Raw genomic sequence first — 26108 nt, 5'->3', positions numbered from 1 at the left:
AGGATTTCCTGATAGGTATTCAAACCGGCGGCGATCAGAAGGGTGGGAGGGACGCAGCAGGGAGGGGGGGAATCATGCAGCTAGCGATAGGCTAGCTAAATGGGGGAAAAAAAATTAGGTAAAAAAAACCCTCCCACGGCCGTGCGCCGCACGGAATCAAAACGCCAGGGAGGTTAAATATGATCCAATAGTGCCACCTGATTGAGAATACTATACATCCAGAAAGAAAAAAAAATGGGAATCCATTTTTTTTCTCTCTTTCCTAAGTTAAAGTTTACTTTGAAGGAACACATATTTGATCGCCGATTGGTTGAAGGTCTAATCCTTAAGGCAGGTTTATAGATAATGGTGGGGCATAAAACAAGAGGGCCTAGTCATCAGAAAAGGAGAAACCAAAAGAAAGGCACCCAAAGAGACACCTATCTGGGAGACTGACCAAGGCCTGGAGGAATTCAACACAACCATATGCTTGGTAAATATCAATTTTAATTGCATTAATCCCAAATAAGTTATCGCTTAAATCTTGGTTAATTAGATACTTTTACACATCCTCATTCTCCGATGGGTGTTCTCTGACGTTGCAAATTAGAAATATTCCTCGATTTGAGAATATAGTCATTTTTAGATATTTTTATTATTAATAAGTAAGACCAAGATTCCCAGCCCGTGACTTAAAGGGAACCAGAGACGAAGCACCTTTGTGTATTTTACCATGTATATCAGTAAGAACATTAGAGAAAACACCTACCATGCTCTCTGTTTCCTCCTCACTGCTAAAAGTGTCTGTTATCAGCAGTCACAAGAATCCCAGACTGAGCAATTAAATCTGGCTTCGCTGGGAATGATTATTGCTGAGTCATTATAGCAGAGCCACAAGGGGGCAGGCTTGGGCTTGAAATAACACCACAGAAGACAGACTTAGCTATAATCTTTCCGTTGCAAAGCTAGACTGAGTGCTCAGTCGGGGATTCTTATCAGAGGTGATAACAGTCAGATTACACAGAGAACAATGAAACAAAGAGCAGATTAGGTGTTTACTGTCATGTTCCTGCTGATTTATAAGGTAAAATACAAGAAGGTGCTTCATCTCTGGTTCTCTTTAAAGGGAACCAGAGAGGATGAAGTATACATACCAGGGGCTTCCTCCAGCCCCATACGCACGGATCGCTCCCACGCCGCCGTCCTCCGCTGCCTGGATCCGCCGATACCGGGTCCCGTCATTACCGCCAGTCGGCCGGTGGACGCGGCCAATACTCCGCATCACAGGGTGCTCTCTCCGTACAGTTACGCATGTGGCTGCCTACTGCGCAGCCGCATGCGTACGGGTATGGAGGGAGCCCCTGTGATGCGGACAATTGGCCGCGTCCGCCGGAAGTGACGGGCCCGGGACTGGCGGATCCAAGAAGCGGAGGATGGCGGTGTGGGAGCGATACAGGCTTATGGGGCTGGAAGAAGCCCCAGGTATGTATAAAATCTTTTTCTATTTTAGCTGGCCATTCGTCTCTGGTTCCCTTTAATTGAGGAGTTTGATATTGGGGTGAGGAATTCCTCAAAAAGCAGGCCAGGTCATTTAAAGGAACTCTATCAAACCATGTGTTCTAAAATGACGATGTACAAATAATGTCTAAGTAGCTGTGTAAACATTTTCCTACTTTTCATGTTAAATATCAGAGGCAAAAGCTGTAATTCATTGTGTATAGATTTTAGCTACGTTTGGAATGTCTCATTTGCAGCAGAGGTGAATCTGTAAGAATCTCTGCAACCTGACATGCTAAGAGCAGTGTAATATTGAAGCAGATTACCTGACACTCTTATGTTTTCATATATCAGGTTTCACACACACAATTACAGATGTTTACGTTGAACATAAGATACATTTCTTCTGCTCTCTGTGAGAGAAAGCTCTCCCTGTCTCTGACTGAGCTCTCTACACACACAGGGTTAACAGATGCACTGTGAAGGGAATTCCCCCTCCCCTCATGGCCGAGTCTGCCCTCAGAATTTTAGCAGACTGCTGCCAGAAAAAAGCGTGAAAGGGATTAGATAACAGTAAACAGAGAGATAAGGATTCAGATGTATACACCAACACATAGCAGCACTTCCCAAACATTTCCTATCTCAATTGAAAAAAACATGTCATTTGAGCGTGTCCCTTTAATATAGTTTTTCCATTGCATGTTTTCCTATCTTTCTAGTTAAATCTTGCGGCACAGGTTAGATTAGTCAGATTGTATGAAGCTGAATACTGGTTATAGAATGTACTGTTATGTGGGATTACAGATACAAGCTAGGTCAGCCATATTGCCTTTATGTGTCTCATAGTGAAAGGTGTAATGGACACGCCCGATTATGGTAAACTGAAAAAATACATATATCCAGGCACATCGCCTCTAGTTAGGACATTAAATAAGTTATTAAGGAAAGGGAGGTGCTGAAGGGGGTGTGGCTAGAAAACAGCAAAAATCTATTAACCCTTCGCACTCTCGCATGCAAATGTTCAAACAAATGAATTCACAAATTCACTCATCCAGGCACAACTGTTATCCCTACAGCTAAGTTAAAAGCCGGGGTTTTAGTTCACAGAAGAATGCATTCTTATGCTTAGTCACCTATACTGCGCGGAAGTACCCAGGTAAACATAGGTGTCCTAACTCTAGCCCTGTAACATGCATAGTGTAAACATGCAAACACATTCATTGCATCAAACCTATCAATGGATTAGGAGCACACATCCTGACGTCCTCTCCTGGGACAGATAGTGCATCTTACCAATCGCACAAGGGAGCTAACGTAATGTATCCATGTGCACCATGCACATACACTAGCATAAGCTGTGTGCATGCTGACAACCACATACAGGGGAAGGAGGGAGTGCACTGGATTAGACCCTAGCCACAGGGGTCAGTAACAAGAAAAAATACATATATCCAGGCACATCGCCTCTAGTTAGGACATTAAATAAGTTATTAAGGAAAGGGAGGTGCTGAAGGGGGTGTGGCTCGAAAACAGCAAAAATCTATTAACCCCTCGCACTCTCGCATGCAAATGTTCAAACAAATGAATTCACAAATTCACTCATCCAGGCACAACTGTTATCCCTACAGCTAAGTTAAAAGCCGGGGTTTTAGATTACAGAAGAATGCATTCTTATGCTTAGTCACCTATACTGCGCAGTAGTACCCAGGTAAATATAGGTGTCCTAACTCTAGCCCTGTAACATGCATAGTGTAAACATGCAAACACGTGGCGTGTAAAGACTCTCACGCCACAATCAGGGATTTAATAACACGATTACAATTAATTTGACTAAACGGAACTCATAGGATTCCTACTGCTTACTTCCAACTACACACAAAGCGGGTGTTTTTTGGGCAGAGACACTTGTGATCTACATCTACCTCAGTATGGATAGGGGACATTCTGCATACCCTTAAAGTTTGTAAATTGGGCCCCAATCTGTGCTGCAGCATAGTTGAATGTGTGAATGGTTATGAGTGGAGCAGGATCCTGCTAATTTGTTCTCTTATTTTTTTTTATTGTTTTATCTTATTTTTTATGCTGCTAATTATTAAATATTAAATATATTTTTGCATTCATACTGTATATGGTTATAATATTCAATTAAGCGCACCCTATTGTTAAAGGGACCCCGAGCAGTTCCTGAAATTAAAAGATTACACTTACACATGCGTGGGTTTTCCGTGCATGTGCAGACCTGTCACGCCGGCCGCCGTGATGACGCGAAGCGGCCAGCGTGATGACGCTATGCATCATTAACCAGGAAGAGCTGGGCCGACAACCCGGCCGGGTGTCGCCGGTAACGGGGGCCGGCGGAGGCACAAGGAGAGGAGCCAGGAGGACGCCGGGGGACCTCGCCGCCTACGGTGAGCTGGAAGAAGCCCCAGGTAAGTGTACTCTTTTAATTTCAGGCACTGCGCAGGGTCCCTTTAAATTCTTGATATTCACCTTATAAATAAGCTTACAACCGGAAGTATTGTATACATTTTATCTGCAGAATACATGATTTGCATTCTTTTCTTGAATTAATATACTCGTATTAATAAATTATTATTGTTTTTTTTTTATTTGTTTGCATTCTTTCATATTTGTACCAGTATAATGGGAATTGTTTGATAAAGAACTCACAAAGCGGCATATCTGTCTATCAAATATCACATGATTTGGGAATCCTCCTGCTTATAAGGAATCTTACATTATTTTGGTATCATAGTCACAGATTGTGTGACATCATCATAACCACGCCTTAATTTGCTTAATTTGCCCAACATAATCAGTCAACGCCCTGCAGATGGTTACAATTATTGACAACTCATCACACAGACCCCATAAGACTCACCTGAGTGCAGATTGAATTTGGCGTTAGTGGAGTTGACAATGACGTCGGCGGTTTCCTTGGTTATGTCTCCAGACTTCACCTGATAGGTGAGACTTCCAATCTTCATTTCATAGACCTCTTGTGACGGGCTTGTCACAGTCCCAAAAAAAGCTGCAAGACAGAAATAAAAGTATCTTTAGCAAGGAGATTTGGAATATATCAGCTTAACGTGTAAACTTGTGTGGTACAAGTGCTTCAGAGTTTTATCGGGATAAACAGTACTCTGTAGACCGAAAACCTCCTCAGTTTCCATCAACAGCAGTCCCAGATACAGCCTGTTGTGTTCAGAAATCCGACGTGCCAAAAATGTTACGCTGGAAGCTCTCAGAAATGTTCTTTTGTGCTTCCACGATAAAACATATCTGGAATAGATCTAGTATAGAAAGATAGTACAAGACAGAAACAGACTTACTTACCTGGACCTGCCACAGCTGCTGGTGTCTTGGTGGACTCCTTGGTGACACCATCAGTGTATCGTGCAAGGTGATCCGAGAAAGCCTGAAATGTTATAACAGACGTAGATATCAATCAAGCAGCGAGGAATAGAGAGGAGTAGAAGAACAATGTTTTTCCATTAGGATGATAAGTTATAGGTGGACTAGCCTGGAGTACAGGGGTGTGAGGAGGCCCCAAACTATTGTATTTAAAGACTGCATCCATCAGTACACACACAAAAATACATCTGAGTGATATTTTCATACCCCAATATCCCAGCTCATGCCAGAAGCCAGTAGGTCTTGGAAGGTTAAAAGAACGGTTCAGATAGAGTTATGTTGAGGTCTTGGTGGTGGCGTAGATATAGAGCCACAGGCCCGGCTGTAAGTTTTATACTCCTACTCAGCACTGTATATATTACAAGCTCATGCCACCGAGCACCACACACCATCCAGAGATAGTCACAATTGGAAAGAGGTGTAAGTGGTGGGGAGAAAACCCTTCATGAATGATTGCCACTATTTCAGTCACACATAGAGGTGACTATTATCACTAGTACACCAATTAAAATCTAATGTAGCACCTGAAGGAGGGTCTCAGGAGGATCACCACTGAGTTCAGGTCTTTCTTAAGGTGGCCATACACTGGTCGATTTGCCATCAGATTCGACCAACAGATAGATCCCTCTCTGATCGAATATGATCAGAGAGGGATCGTATGGCCACCTTTACTGCAAACAGATTGTGAATCGATTTCAGCCTGAAGCCATTCACAATCTGTGGTGCTGCCGCCGCTCCCCCGCGCCCGCATACATTACCTGCTCCGCTGGCGCGAGTCCCCTGGACACCGCTGCTCCGTCTCCGCGCTGGTCTGGTCTCCGGCATGCTTCACTTCTTCCTGCCTGGCAGGAAGTTTAAACAGTAGAGGGCGCTCTACTGTTTAAACTTCCTGCCGGGCAGGAAGAAAAGAAGCATGCCAGAGACCAGACCAGAGCGGAGAAGACAGCAGTGACAGCGGGGACTCGCGCCGGCGGAGCAGGTAATGTATACCGGCTGTATTGCGTCATTCGAACGCCGCTATCGACGCACTCCCGACCCGCCGGCGATCGAGAAAAATCTTCCGCACGGATGGGTCGATGGGAACGATCGATTTCGGACGGAAAGCGATCGTTCTGTCAGTGATGTGCGCGGCGATTTCACAGCCGTTTCGATCACTGTGATCGAAACTGCTGTATATATCGGCGGGAAAATCGTTAGGTGTATGGGCCCTTTAGGACCATGATTCTTTTTTGGTACAGGGTTAATTTAGCATTAGTAATAGACTGGGGTTAATGCTAAGCTTTGATTAGAAGATTAAGGATTGGGAGTAAAAGGTTTATGGGATGGGTGAGGGAGGTATTCTTGACTAGTGAAGGTTTATAGCATAAGTAACATGAAATGATGCAATCTAAGTAGTCACAATCCTACAATGTCTGTTCAATAAGAACAGTATATCTGTATACCAGCTGGAGAGGACAGTGGGGGAACGAGACACGTCACGCGGCAGATGGCCATGGCGGAGTCCTCTAGACCAGCAGTGTCCTACATAAAAAATACTGGTGTTACCTGGTCATTGAGATGAAGAACCAGATCATTCTGTAGCTGTATACCAGCTGGAGAAGACAATATGAGGAAATAGGACACCTCTCATGGTGTAGTCAGCTGGACCAGCAGTGCCCGGCATACAAGATGCTGGTGTTACCTGGATTGTGGTCTGATCACTGGGGTGAAGAACCAGATGGACCTCCTGAAGATTCTGCACTTTATTTTCATGGCTGAATTGTAACGCTTCCTCAACCATGAGTGATGCTACCAAAGTCCTGGGGAAGCCGAGATTGCCGGTTCCGATAGCCGGGAATGATATGGACCTCCAACCTTTCTGCTCTGCCTGCTTCAAACAGCTGGTGATAAATTCTCGAAATATCTGAAATGCACAAAATGGGAGCAGGCGAGAGAATCTTACTATAAACCAAAGCAAATTATCAAAGGAAAGACATTGGAGCAAAGTTATAAATTGTTCTCTTAGTTTCGGTTTGTGTTTTGGACAGTTTTTTTACATTTTTCTTCATGTTCAGTCTCATCATCAGGAATTCCAATGGAATATGAACTTCTCATACAGATTTCTGACATAAAGCGCACTCAGCAGAACTCTATTAAACTTAGGAAGATGTATTGTATACTCAAATTCCAAAGAGAAATGCACTGCCACAGTGACCACACCTGCATGCATGCAAGAAAAAGGCATCACCTCTGTACTGACACCTTATCTGACCTCTTCAGACTATAAAAAAAAAAAAATACATATATCCAGGCACATCGCCTCTAGTTAGGACATTAACCCATTCAGGTTCCGTCGTTTCACGTGAGAAATGTTCACCTCCCATTCATTAGCCTATAACTTTATCACTACTTATCACAATGCACTGATCTATATCTTGTTTTTTCCGCCACCAATTAGGTTTTCTTTGGGGGGTACATTTTGCTAAGAGCCACTTTACTGTAAATGCATTTTAACAGGAAGAATAAGAAAAAATGGAAAAATTCATTATTTCTCAGTTTTCAGCCATTATAGTTTTAAAATAATACATGCCTCCATAATTAAAACTCGCGTATTGTATTTGTCCATATGTCCCGGTTATTACACCGTTAAAACTATGTCCCTATCACAATGTATGGCGACACTATTTTATTTGGAAATAAAGGTGCATTTTTTTCCATTTTGCATCTATCACTATTTACAAGTTTAAAATAAAAAAATATAGAAATAGATGCACTATCTGTCCCAGGAGAGGATGTCAGGATGTGTGCTCCTAATCCATTGATAGGTTTGATGCAATGAATGTGTTTGCATGTCTGCACTATGCATGTTACAGGGCCAGAGTTAGGACACCTATGTTTACCTGGGTACTTCTGCGCAGTATAGGTGATTAAGCATAAGAATGCATTCTTCTGTGAACTAAGACCCCGGCTTTTAGCTTAGCTGTAGGGATAACAGCTGTGCCTGGATGAGTGAATCTGTGAATGCATTTGTTTGAACATTTGCATGCGAGTGTGCGAAGGGTTAATAGATTTTTGCTCTTCAGACTATAATCTCGAGTCCCCGATTGTCTAATGCTGTGCATAGACGGTTCGTTTCTGCGGCTCGATTAGCCGCCGGATCGACTCCCGCCGTGTCCCCGCTCGCGCCTGGATCAATTCCCGCTCGTCCCCGTGGGCGCTTCCTTATCTTCCGCTCGATTTCCGCTATTGTCCGCCCGCGGGTATCGAGCGGGGAATCGATCCGCGCGGTCATCGGACCTGTCGGAAATTATCAATCGAGCCATCATCGGCTCGATTGATAAAGAGAAACGAACCAACTATGCCCAGCATAACTCCTGTCTCTCCAAACAGGTCAGCTCATTTCCTCAGACTTAACATGAATACAATGGAAATTGTGATATTGATTTATTTATTTATTGTATTTATAAAGCGCCAACATATTATGCAGCGCTGATATTTCCACCTTCTCTCTCTGTTCTCCACCTATAGTGACCATTAATGTAGGAATTACCCCAATAACCTCAACTCCTAAAGCTCGCTTTGTCGTCGGGTAACTCTGCACTCTGAGCTCTCAATTGAATCACATATTAACAACCTCCTGCTATTTCCATCTCAAAAATATCTCCCGAAATATTCCCCGTCTTACACAAGAGGCTACTAAAATGCTTACACATGCTCTAATCATTTCCCGTCTTGACTACTGTAACTCCCTACTGGCACCTCTCCAGTCCCTACTGACCTCTGCTGCTCGTCTCACCAACCTCTCCTGCTCCTCTTACGCTGCCCCTCTCTGCTAATCTCTCCATAGGCTGACAATTACCCAATGGATCCAATCCAAACTCCTAACTCTACCATATAAAGCTCTGCATAGGCTATCCCCTCCATACATTTCCTTATTAATCTCCAGATATCAGCCCTCCCAGATTCATCAGGTGACAGTTTCTACAATGTTGATGGTAAGTGGTCCTCTGACGATTTTACCATTTTACTCATTTATTATAATTTTTAGACACAGTAATAATGTGAGTTACCTTCTCCGACATCCCTTGTCCGTTGTCCCACTGAGGAGTGACAACATGGAAGACCTCCTTACAGCTGAGGCTGCAGCCGCTGGTGACATACACGGACCCCAGAGTCACCTGATCCCCGACACTGGCATCTGTCAGAAGCTGCTGCATAGCGGCGCCGGCCCGGCTCAGCAAGGCTCGGGATATCACACCGAAGTTCATGTCCACTTTCAGGTTTACACTGTTCACAATCACATCTGTCTGGCGGGAGCAAAATCACGAATATTATCCAGTTATCAATAACTATAGTAACAGCATTTAGACTCAAGGCGCTCCTCCTCCTGGTAATACACATTTAATAGGCGGTTTTGAACAAGCCATCGGGGGTCACCCTACAAGTGGATACAGATATATGCAGCATGGCATGCATGGCCGGTTCTATTAACAATGGAGCCCCAGGGTACAATTAGCCCAGGGGCCCCCCAACAGACACCCCTCAACCAAAAAGCGGCATTAGGGGTTCTTTGTTGCAGCCAAATTTCCTTCCTGGCCCCTGAGCCGGCTGTGGACCCTCCCAATCATCTACCAGCTTTCCTGTGCTCCCTTGGGCCCCTGCAGAGTCTTTGGCAGTGTAGTGTATCAGATGCCCTCCAGCACAGGTGATACGCTGCTCTGCCAAACACTCTGCAGAGGCACCAGGAAGCAACAGTTAATGGGGCCCCTTACATGCTCTGGGGCCCGGGGGCGATTGCCCCCTTTGCCTCTATGGTAGCGCCGGCCCTGATAGCATGTTCTTTCCTTGGCCCAAGAAAGACATGTGTGAAAACAGATACATTCCGTAAGCTTCATTAGAAAACAAAATATTTAAAATGACACTGAAGCGAAAAAAGAATCATGATATAATGAATTGTATTTGTAATACAAATAATGAATAGAACATTAGTAGCAAAGAAAAGAGTCTCATGTTTTTATTTTCAGTTATATAGCTTTTTTTTTTTTTTTATATCATTCTGTCATATTTGCAATTACAAACAACACTCTGTATTTAAACTATGAAACAGAGCAGAGCTAATGACCCTTTGAACTCCCCTGCAGTAAAAGCGTATCTGAAAGGGAACCTAAACTGAGAAGGATATGAATTTCTCTTTTTAAAATAATACCAGTTGCGTGGCACTCCTGCAGATCCTGTGTCTCTAATACTTTCAGCCACAGCCCCTGAACAAGCATGCAGATCAGGTGCTCTGACTATAGTCAGACTGGATTAGCTGCATGCTTGTTTCAGGTGTGATTCAGACACTACTGCAGCCAAAGAGATCAGCAGGACTGTCGGGCAACTGGTATTGTTTAAAAGGAAACATCCATATCCCTCTCAGTTTAGATTCCCTTAAAGCTGCCTCTCATTGTTTCTTTGATATATAAGTGCTTCAGAAAATAGAACTGGTCTTTGACCCAAGTTGGGTTGCAAAGCTCAGAGAAGCTCTTTTGCATAGATAACAACTGAAGTTTCTTAACTCTTTCTGCACTGTAAACAATATGAGACTTTTTTCTTTGAAACGAATGTTCTATTAGTTGCACTACACATGCTACACTCATCATATCATAAGTTTATTTTCACTTCAGATTCCTTTGAATCTTTATCACATTTAAATTCAATTTGCATAATAATTTGGAATGTGGTTTACATAAGGTGACCCAAGGGAAAAAAATTGAAGATATACTGAAAATAATATGAATGTATGTGGAAGAGCATAGCGGTGACTCCAACAAAGAGCTGGACATCTATGCACATAAGAACACATCCCGTGAGAGCGTAAATCTTTCTGCATATCATATTTTGCTGGTGGTAGGGGATCTACATACCGTACAGTCTTCAATGTTCTTCTGGACCAATCTGATGATCAGCCCTTCCTTGGTTCTCAGAGTATTGGCATCACCACTCATGACTTGTACACTTTCTGCTTCTTCTATGCCAGGCTGGGGTGCCGGTGTTGCCGAGGCCTCTTTGTTATTTTGATGACCAAATTTGGCTTTTGAAACTTCACAGAACATGTTGACTGTTTCCTCTTTGGAGTCCACTAGATGTATTCTCTGCAAGGTGCTTTTCCCTCCCTGCGTTTCAGCATACTCCCGAATGGCTTCCACTATATTTTCAAGGCATGATTTCAGAGGAAATCCAAAAACACCAGAGCTGACGGCTGGAATTGCTATTGAAGTGTGACCTTTGGCCGCAGCCAGCTGTAAACTGTTAGTGATGGCTTTTCTTAGAAGGAGTTCACATTCAACAGTTGACGTTGAATTCCATCGAGGACCAACTGTATGTATGACCTGCTTGCATGGCAAGTTACCTGCATCGGTAATTACTGCGTCGCCAGAGGACAATCTACCGTCCCTCTTGATTATACAGTCACAGTCATCTTTCAGTTTTTGTCCTGCTGCCTGCACAATAGCTCTTGCCAAACCCCCAATATGATCCAGATCTTCGTTGGCGGCATTGACAACAACATCTACACGGTGACGACACAAGTCTTCCTTATATACAGCTATGGTTATTCTGTTTGGAAGATTAATTTGGAATCTTGGTCTATTTAACAGATCATTGTCTCTTTCAACCTCTAAGCATATCACACAACTGAATTTTGCCTTTGCAGCAGCAACAAAAATGTCTTCATTTTTTCTACAAAAGTGTCTGACTCCTGGTTTATCGACATGAAGAGTATCGTAGTGAAGGGAGGAGATCATGCTTTGAAGGAGAGATGAGGCCTCTTGGACCTGCATTCTTGGACCTGACAAGCATATGCTGTTCTGGTTCTTTATCACAATAACATCATCTTGTAACTTCTTCCACATCTCCCTCCTTTCCTCCTGGATGAACTGCATCACTGCCGTTGACGTAACGGGAATCTCTCTTTCTATTGTGGCATTTCTCTCCATAAAGTCATTGACTTGTTGGTAACAGTCTTGTACGACTGAAGACAGACCGGCAATAACCACATCATCAGGTGCTCCAGGAGGACATTCCAGGATCAGAACTGAGCATTTCTCTACATTAAATGCTTCAAGCAAATATGAGTGAAGACTTTCCCATTCGGGACACCTCAAGAGTCTCTTGTTGTCAACATGAGTTAGTCTACAGGAAAGTTTTTGGCGTATTTGTTTCTCAGCCTCTGTTAAGTCTTCTTTAGTGTAAGCTGTTAGTTTAACAGAGTTATCCTCAGTTTCCATCAGTGCATTAATATTGTTATGTAAAAATATCTGCTCCGAGAGCTCTTCATTATCAGTGCTCATTAGGAACTCGATGAGGTGCCGATTTATCCAGATGGATTTAGATTTCAGTTGCTGCTTGATGCTGAGTATCTCACATTTGGCAGTGAGAACCTCATCTCTTAGTCCAGAGAACCGAGCTTTCTTTGTGGGTAAATCATAGTCAATCTTCAGCTCTGGGACTTGTTCCTGGATTTTTCGCTTCAGCCCTTTATTGCACATCATCTGAAAGAGAGCTGAGGACATGGCTATATCCTCTGTCACGCTTTGAGTCTTTCTTTCTATTTGTCTTGAGGTTTCTTCCACCAGTTTTCTGAAAGTTGCATAAAGCTCAGAAACATCCTTGGAAAGACCAACCAGGAAAACCTTCTCTGCAGAAAAATCAGGCTTGACCAGCACTCTATTATACGGAGGGCTCTTGGTCTGGTCTCTAATGACTTCCCATGCCAACTGATGCATTTTACATTCTATGGCTTTAAATTGTGATATGAGTGGTGAAAACGCGCTATAAGCCTCTTCATTCCAATGCAGAAGAACCTTTGTCATGGTCCTGAGTTGGGTAGACAAGGCAGGAGGAAAGACGAGTTTGAGGACTGGATTCTGGCTTCCTAGATCTGGCCAGATGATCTCACAGTGTTTACTCTTCATCTTCTCTTCCATGCTGAGCTTTAGGTCACCATCATTCATGATGTATTCCAGTATGTATGGACTGATTGGGAACTCTATGGGTTTAGGTATTTCTATACACGGTCCTCTTCTTCCATAGAGTGTTACACCCAGCAGTGGGTAGTATGGAAACACCGATATCCTGGTCTTGCCAAACACATGCTCCATCTTCAGAACTGTCCGTACAGCTGGAAGAGAAGGAAAGAAGTAGTGGCTGTAGGATGATGACACACAATGTGAACATGCATTTTATTATGCAGTGATGTCCAGTCTGTCCAATCCGTCCCTTCTAAACCCCTCCAAATGTACCATTCACTTATCACCATCACACATCTATGTCTCAGTGCCCCAGTATCATAGACTTCATTTCTCCATAGAAAGTCAGTGTTGTGTAGCTTCTTGCATTGGCTAGCATGTATGTTATGTTTTACCACCATATTTTACTCTTTTAATAACATTTGACTGAACAAAAAAATAAATTAAATGAGTGCTAACCCGACTTCCTTCTCCTACACTCATAATTTCAGACTTTCATCGTCTATCCACTCTGTCTTGTCTAGCTGTGCTCTCTACAACCTCCCTCCTCCCAAAAGGTACTAGTTTAAAATCTCCACCGACCTAAAGAGACAGGTCCTTTTCCCCCTCCTATTGTATCCTGCGTTCCTCCACTTCTTAAGCTGGGTACGCACAGGAGTTTCTTTTTCACCCATGCGTGTGCACACAAAAGTTAAGAAATATCTGGAGATCTCATACACACCCTGTTTAATGGACAGTCATCTGCAGATTAGATCCACCGGGATGGATCTCAAAGATTGAGAGACAAATAGCTTTCGTAGCTATCTTTTGAGGTCTTTTGTGAACTCTTTTTTACAAAGATTATCTGCAGGTTATCTTTGATCTTTCATTCTTGAAATACTTGTGCGTACCCAGCTTTAGTTAAAATATGTTAGCCCTCATACTACCGGTGGTGGTAAAACTGGACAGTCATCTGCAGATAAAAATTGGATGTGTGTATGGATCTTTAGATTGTAAGCCTGAAGGGTCAGGCCCTATTCCCTCCTACTGTATCCTGTGTTCCCCCACCTCTTAGATTGTAAGCCTGATGGAACAGGTCCTCTTCCCTCCTACTGTATCCTGTGTTCCCCACCTCTTACATTGTAAGCCTGGTGGGACAGGTTTTCTTCCCTCATACTGTATCTTGCATTATTTCACCATTTAGTTATACAGTGGAGGAAATAATTATTTGACCCCTCACTGATTTTGTAAGTTTGTCCAATGACAAATAAATAAAAAGTCTCAGAACAGTATCATTTCAATAGTAGGTTTATTTTAACAGTGGCAGATAGCACATCAAAAGGAAAATCGAAAAAATAACCTTAAATAAAAGATAGCAACTGATTTGCATTTCATTGAGTGAAATAAGTTTTTGAACCCTCTAACAATAAAAGACTTAATACTTAGTGGAAAAACCCTTGTTTGCAAGCACAGAGGTCAAACGTTTCTTGTAATTGATGACCAAGTTTGCACACATTTTAGGATCTGCAAAGAGGAGTGGACCAACATTCATCCTAAAATGTGTGCAAACTTGGTCATCAATTACAAGAAACGTTTGACCTCTGTGCTTGCAAACAAGGGTTTTTCCACTAAGTATTAAGTCTTTTATTGTTAGAGGGTTCAAAAACTTATTTCACTCAATGAAATGCAAATCAGTTGCTATCTTTTATTTAAGGTTATTTTTTCGATATTCCTTTTGATGTGCTATCTGCCACTGTTAAAATAAACCTACCATTGAAATGATACTGTTCTGAGACTTTTCATTTCTTTGTCATTGGACAAACTTAGAAAATCAGTGAGGGGTCAAATAATTATTTCCTCCACTGTAGTAATAAGCCTGATAAAACAAGACTTTTTCTCCTGTGTACTGTTGTGTTGGTTTTGATTCTTCATTTCTTTAAGTTATAAAGCCCACTTCTCAGGCACAAACAGTATATGGAAATGGATAGACTTTGTCATTTACCACTTCATAGATGTGAAAGTCACACCTACTGTACAACTTTTCTTGTGCCATAAAATTACATTTAAACTAAGTTTGTATGAAGTCCACAAAGACACTGTATGAAGCCCTAATAAGCTGCCACGAGCTTCCCGTCATTGGGAAATGTCTGTATTACAGGGTAACTTCGCACTCTCCTCCACTTCTATAGAACAGAGGAACATATTTCTTGTTTTATTTATTTTCTGTACCCGACGTAAGGAGAAGATACTTGCCCAAAGTAAAACGCCATGTGGCTCTCCCAGCTCTAGATGAAGGAAGACGATTCCACCATAATACGTGTAGACAAAGAATTCATTATCTCCTGGACTGTCACAGGTCACACACAGACATACCTCCCATATTGTCAAACGTGACCAGAGCTGCCCTTTCTTCCGGCATTATCACCACTTCCTCTACTCCTCCTCTTCCTTGTATGGTGCTCTCCATGTAAGCTTTGAGGTGTTCCTCAGATGTGTCCTCTGGTAGGTGCTCCGCTCTGACACTTCTGGATGCTTCTATGGCCTTCACTGTTAGTTTGTGATGTCTGACTCTGATGCTGCTGGAGAAAGCTTTGATGAAACCTGGAACATCTAGAAAAAGAACATTTTTCAGAGTTTTATTGACTACAATATAAAACGAGAACATTGGAGGTGACAGCTTGTCTGATGAGCCTCTCTCTACATTCAGCCATCTTCCCTATGGTGACCATATCCTCACTTCATGCACCACTTTGGACCTGAGAACATGTAGCCAATGTTTCCTAGTTCCCCCTCTCTCCACAGCCCCCATAGGCCTCACACATACTGTAGTCTCTCTCACACTATAGGGCAAATTCTGAGGATGCTTGTTACTCATAGATCATAGACTACAGCAGGGAAAGTCTCTGAATCATGTAGTAACAAACAAGGTGCACACTTTACTGATTTGCACCTAATAAGCTAAGAATGGAATTGATATGAGGAAGGAAAGTAAAAAAAAAACGTTTTATACATATCTGGGGCTTCCTCCAGCCCCATCCGCTCCGATCACTCCCACGCCGCCGTCCTCAGCCTTCCCGCAGCTTCGGTACCGGGTCCCGTCACTTACGTCAGTCGGAGCCAATCTGACGCAGGAGAAGTGCACTCTTTGCGTATCTCTCCAGCAGCTGCGTAGACTGGCCCCAACTGGCTGAAGTGACAGGACCGATATCGGAGCTGCGGGAAGACTGAGGGCGGCGGCGTGGGAGTGATCTGTGCGTATGGGGCTGGAGGAAGCCCCAGGTATAAAATGTTAACTTTACACCAGCTCTGGTTTCCTTTAACCACTTCAGTCTATCTGGACAGATATATCTGTCCAGATAAACTGTGCTGCCGCTGCCTGAGGCGCGTGATCGCCGCGCTCCCGCTTCCTGCCGTTCCCCCCCCTTCCCTTTCCCGATCAGTGAATGGGAATATAATTTCAATTCACCGATCTAAGTCTAACCTGCCCTCTGTTCTCTGCCTATTAGTTTCTGGAACTTACTAGAGAGGTGAGAGCTGGACATGAGTAAGGTGAGACGCTGAAGGCATTACTGGACAATATATTTAGTACAAGGAAGGTGGCCTTGATGTCCAGTTGAAGTTATCTCTATTTGGATACACTATGACCTGAATAAATGAGAACATTCCCAGGAATACTAGGTTGTGCTGCTGTACGAGATTTCCTTACCGACGTCACAGGTGAAGGTGACAACAGCAGCTCGGATCTCAGGAAGCATCTCCACATAGAAGTCTATCTCCTCTATCTTATCACTGATGTTCTCCACCAGCAGGTTTAATATCTCAGGGGTGCAGCTGTCCTGGAGGTTCTCAATCAGGACCAGAGAGGATGGAGGGTCCTCCTGGGTCATGGCATCATCTTCCATAACTAGAACAACAGAACAGAGATGGATCAAACTGTGTAGGAGGAAGTAATGGGAGATTGATAATCCTTATTAATGAACCATATTATGTAGGTAGAAAAAAAAACAAAGTTTAGTAAAAGGAATACCTTTTAATGGCTAACTGATAATGTTAAATAATGCAAGCTTTCCGGGATCTAGTCCCCTTCTTCAGGCTTATTTCCAGATGTTAGAACAAGCTTTCTGGGATCTAGTCCCCTTCTTCAGGCTTATTTCCAGATGTTAGCACAAGCTTTCTGGGATCTAGTCCCCTTCTTCAGGCATATTTCCAGATGTTAGCACAAGCTTTCTGGGATCTAGTCCCCTTCTTCAGGCATATTTCCAGATGTTAGCACAAGCTTTCCGGGATCTAGTCCCCTTCTTCAGGCTTATTTCCAGATGTTAGCACAAGCTTTCTGGGATCTAGTCCCCTTCTTCAGGCATATTTCCAGATGTTAGCACAAGCTTTCTGCGATTTAGTCTCCTTCTTTAGGCATATTTCCAGATGTTAGCACAAGCGTTCTGGGCTCTAGTCCCCTTTATCAGGCATATTTCCAGATGTGAGCTAAAGTAAAACATGGATGCAGGCCAATAGTAAACATGTAGATGGCAGTTGAGCTGGTTACTGTTTAGCAGTTACTGTAGATGTCAGGTGATCATCAGGCTGGAGCCAGTGAGCTCATGCAGGTATATATGAAGTCCAGCAGGTTTCTGAAGATCATGAAGCCAAGTCAATCATGTTACATAAGGAGTCATTAATCCCATTCCACAATTTAAACCTTCTGTTAAAGGGATACTTAAGTCAAAAATAAAAAATGATTTTTACTCACCTGGGGCATCCCTCAGCCCCCTGAAGCTGTATGGTGCCCTCGCAACCTCGCTCCGATCCTCCTGTCCCCGCCGGCGGCTACTTCCGGGTTCGGCGACAGCCGTTGACAGGCTGGGAACACGAGTGATTCTCCGCGTTCCCAGCTGCTATATCACACTCTATGCTGCTATAGTGTATAACATATACCCTATAGCAGCATAGAGTGTGATATAGCAGCTGGGAACGTGGAGAATCACTCGTGTTCCCAGCCTGTCAGCGGCTGTTGCCGAACCCGGAAGTAGCCGCCGGCGGGGACAGGAGGATCGGAGCGAGGCTGCGAGGGCACCATACAGCTTCGGGGGCTGAGGGATGCCCCAGGTGAGTAAAAATCATTTTTTATTTTTGACTTACGTATCCCTTTAAAGGTCTTAAAAATGACAGGAAGTTTTCCTCCAATCTGGCCATAAATAAATTTGCATACTGGGGCGACATCCTACTTCCCATAGCACTGCCCATTGTCTGTAGATGTGTGTGTATAGATAGATAGATAGATAGATAGATAGATAGATAGATAGATAGATAGATAGATAGATAGATAGATAGATAGATAGATAGATAGATAGACACACACACGCACGCACACAACGGGGTGCGAAACTTTGGGCAACCTTGTTAATCATCATGAAATAAATCGTTGGTTGTTTTGACAAAAAATGTCAGTTAAGTATATCATATAGGAGACACACAGTGATATTGGAAAAGTGAAATGAAGTTTATTGGATTTACAGAAAGTGTGCAATAATTGTTTAAACAAAATTAGGCAGGTGCATGAATTTTGGCTCCACAAAAAAGAAATGAAATCAATATTTAGTAGATACTTGTTTTGCAGAAATTACAGCCTCTAAATGCTTCCTGTAGGTTCCAATGAGAGTCTGGATTCTGGTTGAAGGTATTTTGGACCATTCTTCTTTACAAAACATCTCTAGTTCATTCAGGTTTGATGGCTTCCGAGCATGGACTGCTCTCTAACTCACACCACAGACTTTCAATTATATTCAGGTCTGGGGACTGAGATGGCCATTCCAGAACGTTGTACTTGTTCCTCTGCATGAATGCCTTAGTGGATTTTGAGCAGTGTTTAGGGTCGTTGTCTTGAGATCCAGCCCCGGTGCAGCTTCAGCTTTGTCACTGATTCCTAGACATTGGTCTCCAGAATCTGCTGATACTGAGTGGAATCCATGCATCCCTCAACTTTGACAAGACTCCCAGTCCCTGCACTGGCCACACAGCCCCACAGCATGATGGAACCACCACCATATTTTACTGTAGGTAGCAGGTGTTTTTCTTGAAATACTGTGTTGTTTTTCCTCCATGGATAACGCCCCTTGTTATGCCAAAATAACTCAATTTAGTTTCATCAGTCCACAGCACCTTATTCCAAAATGAAGCTGGCTTGTCCAAATGTGCTTTAGCATACCTCAAGTGGCTCTGTTTGTGCTGTGGGCAGAGAAAAGGCTTCCTCTGCATCACTCTTGCATACAGCATCTCCTTGTGTAAAAAGTGCGCCGAATGGTTGAACGATGCACAGTGACTCCATCTGCAGCAAGATGATGTGATAGGTCTTTGGTGCTGGTCTGTTGGTTGACTGACTGTTCTCACCATTCATCGCTTCTGTTTATCCGAGATTTTTCTTGGTCTGCCACTTTAAGCCTTAACTCTCTTGAGTCTGTGGTCTTCCATTTCCTCAGGATGTTCCTAACTGTGGAAACAGACAGCTGAAATCATTAAGGGCCTGTTTCCACTACACGCAGATTGGATGCAGAAAAACTGACTCCAATGAATGCCTATGGGCCTGTTTCCACTAAACGCGATTATTCTGATGCAGATTTTCCCATAGGCATTCATTGGAGTCAGTTTTTCTGCATCCAATTTGTGTATAGTAGAAACAGGCCCTTAGACAGCTTTCTGTATCCTTCCCCTTAAACCATGATGGTGAACAATCTTTGTCTTCAGGTCATTTGAGAGTTGTTTTGAGACCCCCATGTTGCTACTCTTCAGAAAAAAATAAAAGTGGAGGGAAACTTACAACTAACGCCCTAAATACTCCTTCTCATAATTGGATTCACCTGTGTATGTAGGGCAGGGGTCACTGAGCTTACCAAGCCAATTTGAGTTCCAATAATTAGTTATAAAAGTTTTGGAATCAATAAAATGACAACAGTGCCCAAATTTATGCACCTGCCTAATTTTATTCCAACAATTATTGTGCACTTTCTGTAAATCCAATAAACTTCATTTCACTTCTCAATTATCACTGTGTGTGTCTTCTATATGATATATTTAACTGACATTTTTTATCGTAACAACCAACGATTTATACAGGAAAATCATGACGATTAACAAGGTTGCCCAAACTTTCGCGCCCCACTGTGTGTGTGTATATATAAGTTTTTCCTGATTTACCACTGCTTGCTTTCAGACAACCTCCCAAACTGAGACAAATAATTATCAGAAGTGCATTATCTACAGCAGAAACTCCAGGCACATTACCCTGCAATAACACAAGGTGTGATACCTGCCCTTATATCTTGTGCACAAGCCAAATACAAATACCAAACTCACAGAAATATCATCAAATATCAGACCAATTTTCCTGTGAATCATCCAATGTTGTATACATGATATGCTGCAGGAAATGCCCCTCAAGAGGAATCTATATAGGAGAAACAGGACAAAAACTGCGCACAAGAATGAACCAATGGACAAATGGTAAAATGGACACACCGGTGGGCCAACACTTCTGTGAACCAGGACACAGCATGCAAGATCTCAAAGTACTTATTCTTAAGGGTAACTTCAAAAATGAACAAGCAAGCAAGATTTTTGAGTACAAATTTATGAAAATGTTTAAGATATTAACAGAAGGTCTAAATTGTGGAACGGGATTCCTGACTTATGTAATATGAAAGACTTGGCTTCATGATCTTCAGAAACCTGCTAGATTTCATGTGTGCTTGCATGAGCTCACTGGCTCCAGCCTGCTGATCACCTGACATCTAACTGCTAAACAGTAACCAGCACTACTGCCATCCACATGATTACTATTTACCTGCATCAGTGTTTTACTTCAGCTCACATCTGGAAATATGCCTGAAGAAGGGAACTAGATCCCGGAAAGCTTGCATAATTTAACGTGGTTGGTTGGGAATATCAGGACATGATGGGGGGCTTATACCTGATGGCTTGTTGGGAGTATCAGGGCATGATGGGGGGCTTATACCTGATGGTTGGTTGGGAGTATCAGGACATGATGGGGGGCTTATACCTGATGGCTTGTTGGGAGTATCAGGGCATGATGGGGGGCTTATACCTGATGGTTGGTTGGGAGTATCAGGACATGATGGGGGCTTATACCTGATGGTTGGTTGGGAGTATCAGGACATGATGGGGGGCTTATACCTGATGGTTGGTTGGGAGTATCAGGACATGATGGGGGGCTTATACCTGATGGTTGGTTGGGAATATCAGGACATGATGGGGGCTTATACCTGATGGTTGGTTGGGAGTATCAGGACATGATGGGGGGCTTATACCTGATGGTTGGTTGGGAGTATCAGGACATGATGGGGGCTTATACCTGATGGTTGGTTGGGAGTATCAGGACATGATGGGGGGCTTATACCTGATGGTTGGTTGGGAGTATCAGGACATGATGGTGGGCTTATACCTGATGGTTGGTTGGGAATATCAGGACATGATGGGGGCTTATTCCTGATGGTTGGTTGGGAATATCAGGACATGATGGGGGGCTTATTCCTGATGGTTGGTTGGAAATATCAGGACATGATGGGGGGCTTATACCTGATGGTTGGTTGGGAATATCAGGACATGGTGGGGGCTTATTCCTGATGGTTGGTTGGGAGTATCAGGGCATGATGGGGGGCTTATACCTGATGGTTGGTTGGGAATATCAGGACATGATGGGGGCTTATTCCTGATGGTTGGTTGGGAGTATCAGGACATGATGGGGGGCTTATTCCTGATGGTTGGTTGGGAGTATCAGGACATGATGGGGGGCTTATTCCTGATGGTTGGTTGGAAATATCAGGACATGATGGGGGGCTTATTCCTGATGGTTGGTTGGGAGTATCAGGACATGATGGGGGGCTTATTCCTGAGTATATTAATATTTGTCTTTTTTGAGCAGCCCATGTTTTCTCACCTTTGTCTTCAGAGGGACCGGACTGTGAATCCTGAAAGCAGAAAAACACAGATGAGGGGAGAATTTCCTTCCTTCTCAGGGCAGAACATTTAGACAATATGAAAATTAATCTTGTTATTGGTTAACCACAAAACGTTTCAGAACACTCAGCATGGCTAATTAATGTAAATTTACCATCACGCACCATCCAGAATGAGAGGCAGAATAAGGGCTTAATACCCTCACTGATGAAGTGAACAGCACAGATTATCTCATTATAATGATGTCTGTCAAGGGGTGGAGTTTAATAGACAGCATCTGACCAGTTCCTGCAGGTGATAAGCTGGAAGCAGGAAAAGAGGGCGAGCGTTGGATCTGAGAAACTAACAAGAGGCAAACTGTGCTGACCATAGGCCGGGGCAGAGTATCTCCATACATGGGGCGTGTCTAACAGGAAGACAACCAGTGATGGGAACCAATAATGTGCAGGCAGGGGAGGCTGTAGGTCAGGACTGGTCCCTCAGGAGAGCTGCTGTAGCACAAACTGCTGGTATACTTAATTCTGGTTGGCTGTAAGAGAGAGCTAAAAACACAAACACTGTCGCGCATGACGGGTGGGCGCCCTGGGCTCTGCCACCCTCCGGGAACCCCAACCCCACATGTGACACCAGCTCTGCTAGATTTGGTACAGCAGACATGGGTGTAATTTATGCACCTTCATCGGCTGACTGCTCCCCCCTGACCACCAGGGGGAGCTGCACTATATTACATGTATTATACTGTAGATATATAGTCAGATACCACATGGGACACCTTCACAGGTCTTGTGAGACCATTCCTGACCACCAGGGGGAGCTGCACTGTATTATAGGCTGATAGTGTATTATATGTATTATAGATATATAGTCAGATACCACAGGACACCATCACAGGTCTTGTGGAGTCCAGGCCTGACCACCAGGTGGAGCTCCCGCACCCCCCAGCATCACTTACACTGCATGGCCCCGGTATATTTCCAGCCATGCCAGGACTCCCGACGTCCGGCAATGCGACGCTCAGCTCCAGCGTCTCTCCATTCGGCAGCTTCAGCTGATGGTTCTGCTTCTGGAGGACTCGGTCCCGGGCTGGAGGAGCAGAAATAAACATGAGTGGTGCGACCCAAACGCCTTCCTCTCACACTGATCTCCACTGACTCGGGACTATATGTCAGCGTCAGCCAACCAATCAGCCGCAGCTACAGTCTGTACATCACATGGTGTGCCTTCCCGGGGGAGGCGGAGCTTTCACGGGATGTCACACCCTCCCCCCACCCGTCCTTAATATGACCCAGGATTATATATACAAGTCAGAGTCAGTCAACCAATCAGCCGCAGCTACAGTCTGTACATCACATGGTGTGCCTTCATGGGAGGGGAGGCAGAGATTTTACGGGATGTTACACCCTCCTCCCCCCACCCGTCCCAAATATCAGTCCTGTATCCTCCCTGACAATCAGATCACAGGCCTCTGTGTCCCCAGATCCTAATACACTAATCAATAATGATGTATATCCTACAGATTGGACTCAGTACATCATTTCACTAGAAATCTGCTTCCCTCCACAATCATGCTGCCCTAGGCACTGGCCTACGCTGCCTGTGCTGTGATGAAGAAGATGGACCGCGCCATAGTGCATTAAACGTTAAAGGAATTTTATTAGCAATTAAAAGTTATACTCACAAACAGTAGTTGTTTAACTCGCATATCAGCGGACAGCCAACCGATTGCCTCCGCAGTGGAGGATGACGCGCTGAGGCAGAAACGCGAGTCCCAATGTCCTGGGCTCCGTCTCACTGGGAGGTGGGCGTGGCTGGGGTTCAGCAAGCGTGTGACGTCATTACGCATTTCGGCGCGCTCCATCTGCTTTTAGTTTTCTTGCAAACCACCCCACTCTGGAGCGCTGCAGTGTTTGAACTCAAAAGGGGAATCATCTGTGACTGTGCGACTTTGACTTGGAGCGCAGGATATCTTTGTACGTTTATGCGGTGATGAAGGCCTGGGTATGAGCCTACATCATCCAGCAATAATCAGTGTACAGAGCTTAGTCCTGGGGCCTGATGGTGACCGCAGAGATAGTGATCCCCGAAACTCTGAGATTTTACTGAGATTCCCACAGTGATTATGACTGAGGCTCTGCAGCCACTGATGCAATAGCCCCGGGATTGCTCCTGAATTGCTGTATGCAGAGTTTAGTGATTGCTCCGTGATCGCAATGCTGAGAGTGGAACCAACCCCATAGAGCTCCACTGTTGCAGCGATTTGCAGATTGCCGAGTAGCACTGCAATATTGCTTCCGGAGGGTCCCAGGCCTTACAGTTCTGCAGCGGTTCCCTGTATGGCCACAACATGAGCCTAAGTGGCCCCTTCTCTCATACTACTGCCCCACCCCTCCGAGTGTCAGCCAATAAACTGCTACGCAGAGCCCCGCCCCTCTGAGTGCAAGCCAGGAAACACCAACACAGAGCCCCGCCCCTCCCAGTGCAAGCCATGAAACACCAATAAAGAGCCCCTCCCCTCCCAGTGCAAATCAGGAAACATCAACACAGAGCCCCTCCCCTCCCAGTGCAAGCCAAGAAACACCAACAAAGAGCCCCGCCCCTCCCAGTGCAAGCCATGAAACACCAATAAAGAGCCCCTCCCCTCCCAGTGCAAACCAGGAAACACCAAAACAGAGCCCCACCCCTCCCAGTGCAAGCCAAGAAACACCAACAAAGAGCCCCGCCCCTCCCAGTGAAAATCAGGAAATATCAACACAGAGCCCCTGTAATGCAGCTTTTGGAAATTGGGGGGGGGGGGGGGCGGGGGAAGAGGAGAGAGGTCCATTGTTAGTAGAACAAGCCCAGAGGGAGGGGTCTACTGAGAAAATCTCTCACACTCTCTAAAGGTGGCCATACACTCATAGATTTGCAGCAGAATCGACCATCTGATACATTTCTGTCAGATGCCTGCCAAGTCCAATCTGACAGGAATCTATCTGATGTGTGCCACACACTAGGAACAGATTTCCAATAGATTTCAGAAAGAAATCAATTGAAAATCTATCTAAATGCATTATTGCACCATTAGATCTCATGCAACTCTATGGGCCATGGATCTGCTGCCAGCAGCCAATCGACCTAGATTTTCCATCCAGTCAGAAAGATCAAATCCATCTGCTGCAAATCGATCGATTTGCTGATTTCAAAGAAACGATTTCTGATCAATCGATTCTTTAGAATTGATCAATCGAGCCATGGCTGAAATCGACTAGTTTGGTCCCCTTTAAACACGCACACGCACACATACACAAACACACTGTATACACACACATACTGTATTATTACCCTGTATACACACACACACACACACACACACACACACACACACACACATTGTACACACACACACACACTCATACCTCCCAACATTTGGTCATCAGAAAGCGGGACACTTAGGCCACACCCCTAACCTCACCCCCTAATCACACCCACCAAGAACATTTTTTTAAATTCATATTTAATCCCTTAAATAAATAAACAATGTGGGGAGGAGGGTGAGGTTTCCAGGGGTGGGGAGGAGGGTGAGGGTTTCCGTGGGTGGGGAGGAGGGTGGCAGTGGGTGGGGAGGAGGGTGGGGGTTTCCGTGGGTGGGGAGGAGGGTGGGGTTTCCGTGGGTGGGGAGGAGGGTGAGGGTGGCCGTGGGTGGGGAGGAGGGTGAGGGTGGCCGTGGGTGGGGAGGAGGGTGAGGGTGGGGAGGAGGGTGAGGGTGGCCGTGGGTGGGGAGGAGGGTGAGGGTGGGGAGGAGGGTGAGGGTGGCCGTGGGTAGGGAGGAGGGTGAGGGTGGCAGTGGGTGGGGAGGAGGGTGAGGGTGGCCGTGGGTAGGGAGGAGGGTGAGGGTGGCAGTGGGTGGGGAGGAGGGTGAGGGTGGCAGTGGGTGGGGAGGAGGGTGAGGGTTTCCGTGGGTGGGGAGGAGGGTGAGGGTGGCAGTGGGTGGGGAGGAGGGTGAGGGTGGCAGTGGGTGGGGAGGAGGGTGAGGGTTTCCGTGAGTGGGGAGGAGGAGAGTAAACAAAATGATCAAGGCGCCAGCCGCGCCGATGTGGGATGGGTGGCCGAGATTATATTGCTCCCTACTTCCTCCCTATGTGCCCCCAGTGTCCCCCCCCTACTTGCAGAGTAAAGTGTGCAGTGGAGCGGGCTGTCATTCAATCTTACCATTGCTACTCGCATAGCGGCATCTCACCTGTCACAGGAAGCCGAGAAGACCAGATGAGATCCCGGTACGCACAGAGGCAATGGTAAGATTGAATG

At 44.7% G+C, this 26108-nt stretch overlaps 1 protein-coding gene across 8 annotated transcripts in view; it reads right to left on the bottom strand.

Annotated features, from left to right (window-relative positions):
- LOC137525232 (protein mono-ADP-ribosyltransferase PARP14-like) overlaps nt 1–26108 on the bottom strand; it is a 68702-nt gene that overhangs the window by 32059 nt on the left and 10535 nt on the right. For 5 of the 8 annotated variants that reach the window (XM_068246229.1, XM_068246225.1, XM_068246231.1 and 2 more), the window contains exons 2-10: nt 22777–22907; nt 21805–21835; nt 16564–16761; nt 15231–15467; nt 10776–13030; nt 8940–9176; nt 6572–6793; nt 4813–4894; nt 4358–4507 (exon numbers count right to left, since the gene is read on the bottom strand). In XM_068246229.1, coding sequence (XP_068102330.1) covers nt 4358–4507; nt 4813–4894; nt 6572–6793; nt 8940–9176; nt 10776–13030; nt 15231–15467; nt 16564–16761; nt 21805–21835; nt 22777–22806 — 3442 coding nt within the window. In that variant the 5' untranslated portion in view covers nt 22807–22907. Of the gene's footprint in view, nt 1–4357; nt 4508–4812; nt 4895–6571; nt 6794–8939; nt 9177–10775; nt 13031–15230; nt 15468–16563; nt 16762–16884; nt 17366–21804; nt 21836–22776; nt 22908–26108 lie in introns of those variants that run through there. The other 3 variants (XM_068246228.1, XM_068246226.1, XM_068246233.1) reach the window with 2 other exon arrangements.

The sequence above is a fragment of the Hyperolius riggenbachi genome, chromosome 7 (assembly GCF_040937935.1).
Source record: "Hyperolius riggenbachi isolate aHypRig1 chromosome 7, aHypRig1.pri, whole genome shotgun sequence".
Taxonomy (NCBI): Eukaryota; Metazoa; Chordata; class Amphibia; order Anura; family Hyperoliidae; genus Hyperolius; species Hyperolius riggenbachi.
Note: the sequence above shows the minus strand (reverse complement) of the source record. Positions and strands in the feature narration are given on the sequence as shown.